This window comes from Amphimedon queenslandica, unplaced genomic scaffold (assembly GCF_000090795.2).
Source record: "Amphimedon queenslandica unplaced genomic scaffold, v1.1 AMPQUscaffold_10570, whole genome shotgun sequence".
NCBI classification, from domain to species: domain Eukaryota; kingdom Metazoa; phylum Porifera; class Demospongiae; order Haplosclerida; family Niphatidae; genus Amphimedon; species Amphimedon queenslandica.
In genome coordinates this window covers 1-1,989 of record NW_003549171.1, presented here as the reverse complement: position 1 = coordinate 1,989, position 1,989 = coordinate 1, and the positions used below count along the sequence as shown (strand labels likewise).

At 36.2% G+C, this 1,989-nt stretch overlaps 1 protein-coding gene across 1 annotated transcript; it reads left to right on the top strand.

Annotated features, from left to right (window-relative positions):
* Nucleotides 1-24: 24 nt before the first annotated feature.
* On the top strand, nucleotides 25-1,989 carry LOC109590043 (uncharacterized). Its single transcript, XM_020006004.1, has one exon. The coding sequence runs from the start codon at nucleotides 272-274 to the stop codon at nucleotides 944-946; it is 675 nt and encodes a 224-aa protein (XP_019861563.1). The 5' UTR covers nucleotides 25-271; the 3' UTR covers nucleotides 947-1,989.

Here is a 1,989-nt window from a genome sequence, read left to right as displayed (position 1 = left end):
ACATACATAATACAGTAGTAGTTGTACCATAAAAGCAGAAAAAATTTATTGTCTATCTAAGCAGACTTCGCAAAATACTATATTTTTGTTGACTGAATAACACTCGGAATAACATCAATATTATTGTTAGTCTTCACCCTGTCACAACCATTTAGTTTAAATTTTTTTTCAAAATTTTGATCAAATTTTATTCTGCTTTATGGTATGTTGTTTATTTTAGACCGAAAGACGTACAACTAATGCATATAAAAAGGCACTAGCTGAAGGAGCAATGGATGTTGCTTATTCACGTGTTCTCTTTCTGGGTACTGCTGGAGTGGGGAAGACAAGCTTTAAACGTTCTCTTATGAAGTTGCCATGGGAACCTAACACTACCAGTTCTGTCGTATCAGATATTAGTCAAGTTCGTCCATTTACACACGAGTGGCACACACTCAATGAAGATCAATGGAGAGCTGTATCACATGAGGATGAAATCGAAGAGTTAGCTGGTTTGATATTGGCTGTTTATAAGAAAGAACTTGAAGGCTCTGATGCTACTACATATGCTCATGATGAAAGTTCCCAGTCTGTCCCAGAAACTCATAGCAACATTATTCTTGAAGTTGAAAAAATTATATCTGATGCTTTGTCTTACATTAATGAAAATCCCACTTTGCCATTAAAGCCACAGCCATTTCTTCATTTTTGGGATTGTGGTGGTCAGCCGCCTTTTCTTGAAATTTTGCCAGTTTTTCTTACCTCTCGCACATTATTCTTTCTTATTTTTGATGCAGAGAAAGATTTAAAATCCAACTGGAAATCGGTCATTAATATTGAAGGTGAGACGATTGGCCAAGAGGAGGTTCCTGTGGCGACACTTGATTACATGCTCAATTGGATGGCTAGCATTCATGGTCACTTAATGTCATATGATGATGAAGGAGGTTTTTGTGAGTTTCCATGAATGTATTGTATTGGCACTCATGGTGATCGTGTAAAGGACAGAAAATTTAAAATAAAAAGGGGACTAGAACAGCATTATCAGGGTAAAGATTATAGAGTTTTAATTGAAGATACAGTAATTGTTGATAACACCTCTTCTGGGAAAGGCAAGGCTGAAGATCCATCTCTTCAAGATTTAAGAAAAGCTGTCATTAAATTTACACAAGAAGCACTTAAGAAAGAAACACCTCTTAGTTGGATTCTTTTTCGAAAAGTCATTCAAGTTCTGAGCAAGAAGTATAATGTCATTAGTTTAGAAAATGCTTGTATCATTGGAGCTGCTAGTAATATTCCACCTGAAGATGTACCTGATGTCCTCATGTTTTATCATGAACTGGGCGTGTTGCTGTTTTACCCTCAAATTGATGGTATGAAGGATATGATAATTATCAATCCAAGTTATATTGTAGATGCCCTTGGAAAAATTTTTCCATTAAGTGTCAACCCTGACCAAGGCAGGCACTGCAAAGAATGGAAGTTGTTTCGTGAGTTTGGGATCCTTGTTCAACCACTTTATGTAGAGCTATGGAAAGAATATAAAGATACATCATCAGAAATTTTTCTTAAGGTACTTGTTCATTTCCGCATTGCTGTTGAAGTTAAGACAGATAAATATCCTCCTCCTTCCAAGCAATATTTCATGCCACTTGTTCTCAAATCAACAAAAGTTAACAGCAGCTCATTGACTGTACCTTCAGATTCCATTCAAGCAGCACCACTTCATATTACCTTCAATAGTGGATATATACCTCCTGGTTTCTTCACTCGTTTTGTGGTTGTACTCACAAGCAAAATGGAACTTTGTTTTGAAAAAGATATTGGCATCTACAGAAACCGTGTCACATTCCGTTATCAGGATCCCAACAGCACCACTATTGAGCATGTAATAGTCACTGATTGTACTGATGTCATTCAGATTGATGTACAGCATCATCATCTCAATCAAGAAGTAGTTTCCTTCACAAAAATTTGTCAAAATATTCAAGTTCTTTTAGAAGATGCAGC

Bases quoted from the DNA above. Each gene is read 5' to 3' on its own strand.
- LOC109590043 (XM_020006004.1), top strand. From the start codon at position 272: ATGGATGTTGCTTATTCACGTGTTCTCTTTCTGGGTACTGCTGGAGTG.